Genomic DNA, 2,755 nt, shown 5'->3' with positions numbered 1-2,755 from the left:
AAATATTTTTTTCCATTTCATAAATTGTCTTGAGTTTTCTTCCCAGTGGGCAACAGAAGACTGTTTATATAAGTGAAGAGGGAAGCTTACTTTCCCATTACTTCCACAAAAATACGATTAACAGCGATAACTATGCTAATTATTGCACTAACTGCACTTGGAATGCACCTTACTGGCTGGAGAGGTAATGCATTTGGGTAATAATTAACTCCTTTTTTCCTCAATTACCTTTTATTAGGAGAGCAGAAGGTGTCAAAGTAAAACAGCTGCATATCTTCCAAGAAAAGCCCATGTTTTCTGAAGGAATTCAAGCGGAGGTGCTTTATTAAGGGAACCAGTCAGGACAAACATTAGCATGGCAAGCACGGCTGTTCAGTTACTTGGCTTCTCTCTAAGCCTGCTCGGTCTAATTGGGACACTAATTGCTACTATTCTGCCACACTGGTGGCGAACGGCGCATGTAGGCACCAATATTATAACAGCTGTGGCGTATATGAAAGGGCTGTGGATGGAGTGCGTCTGGCACAGCACCGGCATCTACCAGTGCCAAGTCCACCGCTCCCAGCTCGCGCTGCCTCGTGACCTCCAAGCAGCCCGTGCCATGATGGTGATTTCCTGCGTCCTGTCTGCGCTGGCATGCGTGATTGCCGTTGTCGGTATGAAGTGCACCCACTGCGCCAAGGGGACTTCTGCCAAAGCCTCCATCGCCGTCTCCGGGGGGATCGTTTTCATCCTGGCCGGTCTCGTTTGCCTGGTACCCGTTTCCTGGACCACTAACGATGTAGTTACAGATTTCTACAACCCCCTGCTTCCCCACGGGATGAAGTACGAGATAGGTCAAGCCCTGTACCTTGGCTTTGTCTCTGCATCTTTGACGATCCTCGGAGGTGCTCTGCTGTGCACATCGGGCCAGTGCAGTGGGAACGAGGCACCCTACGAGCCGCAGCCCAGAGGCACGAGGAGGACTGCTCCCTCCTGTAGACCACCAACTGTCTACAAGGGAAACCATGCTTCTTCCCTGACATCTGCTTCCCATAGCGGCTACAGATTAAATGACTATGTGTGAGTTCCCTAAGATTTGCCTGCGGGACACAGCTGCTTTATAATTTCTGTGCATGGCATAAAACAAAGCTAGGATGATTTTTAATTTATAAGGGTTACGATACAAAGTTTACCATTGTTCATTTCTTCCTTCCCTTTCTTTCCATAGAAAGAAAGAATGTGAACACAAAACTGCTCCCTTCAGTACAAGGAGAATAAATACAAAGGAAACTGGGATATTCCGGGGACTGCACATACCTGCCTATTTTAAATTAGAGTATTTGCCTACAGGCAGTCCAAGGGAAGTTTTACTGAAAGTAATGTTTTGGTTTGTAGTGTCTGCCCTGCAACAAGCACAAAGTGGAACTGGCCGCGACTTGTTATTTGACCTGTGTCCCAACAGAAGATGCATTTTTTCCTAAAATAGAGAACTTCATGGCAAGACACAGTGATTTCCTGTTAAGTTTCTTATCTCCATAATGCATGAATGTTTCCTTATGACCAGGTAGTATTTTGTCTTGACTAACTTTTTGTTTGCTTTGTTTGTTTGTTTTTATAGTGCCTAGAAATACACATTTTAATAGTATTACAACACATGTGTTTGACAGTATTTCATAGCTGATATTTTAAAATTATACTACAATGTTTTGACCTTATCAAAACAAAATGTTAGAACTTTTTGAAACAGCATAATTCGTCATAATGGAAACAAATTATTCTGTGGATCAGAAGTGGGTTTTAGAAATGTCAGTCATAAAATAATAATAATAATAATAATAATAATAATAATAATAATAATAATAATAATAATAATAATAATAAAATACTATCTGATGCTAACTTCTGTTAAAAGTGGAGAAAAAAATAATTATCAGAATTTGTCACAGAATGGACATTTACCTCTTTTGCAGATATGGCATTATGTATTATCAATGAATGTTTCAGAGCAGTAAAACAATTCCTAGAGCCCTATCCCCAAAATACCACGTGATCAAAAGAATTTCTTAGACTTAATCTTGATGCTTTTTCCCTGGGGTCCTGATTGAAGCGGCATTATGGTAAATAATCATATTTTTATATACTTCAGCAGAATTTTGGGAAATTTCATTCTGCCAGACTTTGGCACAAAAAGCAGTCTGTGCTGGAAGAGCTTACACACATGGATTGTAACTATTGCCTCTCAGGAGAAATATAATATGAAGATACTTACTTCTAAATTTCTGAGAAAATGTAATCATTACTCAGTGTATTCAAACAATTAAAAAAGAAGAGAAATGCCCTTGTCATTTTACATACAACATGTACTACAAGACTTTAGTATCAAATCAGAAAAAAAAAAAAAAAAAAAAAAAAAAAAAAAAAAAAAAAAGGAAGCCCTGGATTACTATTAACCCCAGAGAGCTGTATGTCCCTCTGGAGCAACATACGGACCAACACATTGACATTTAATAGGGTTAATAAAAAAGTACTTCCAACAACTGTGAGGGAACTACATGTGGTGTAATTCATTTGGCCAAAAGCCTGTTTGCAATTACGTTATCACCAGGTAGCACCTCCAGAGCTGGGAGTCTTTCAACACTTACCCAGTTTTCACTCTGAACCTCCCTTTCTGTGGCTGGTCACCTACATTTTTTATTTTTTTTTTTTTTTTTAATGATGATTTGAGCTGTGACAGAGTATTTTTCAGCATCAATGCAAGTTATCATCATCACCA

At 39.6% G+C, this 2,755-nt stretch overlaps 1 protein-coding gene across 1 annotated transcript; it reads left to right on the top strand.

Annotated features, from left to right (window-relative positions):
* Positions 1 to 355: 355 nt before the first annotated feature.
* Positions 356 to 1,066, top strand: CLDN14 (claudin 14). Its single transcript, XM_032207623.1, has one exon. The coding sequence runs from the start codon at positions 356 to 358 to the stop codon at positions 1,064 to 1,066; it is 711 nt and encodes a 236-aa protein (XP_032063514.1).
* Positions 1,067 to 2,755: the final 1,689 nt, after the last annotated feature.

The sequence above is a fragment of the Aythya fuligula genome, chromosome 1, assembly GCF_009819795.1.
Source record: "Aythya fuligula isolate bAytFul2 chromosome 1, bAytFul2.pri, whole genome shotgun sequence".
Classification (NCBI taxonomy): domain Eukaryota; kingdom Metazoa; phylum Chordata; class Aves; order Anseriformes; family Anatidae; genus Aythya; species Aythya fuligula.
Note: the sequence above shows the minus strand (reverse complement) of the source record. Positions and strands in the feature narration are given on the sequence as shown.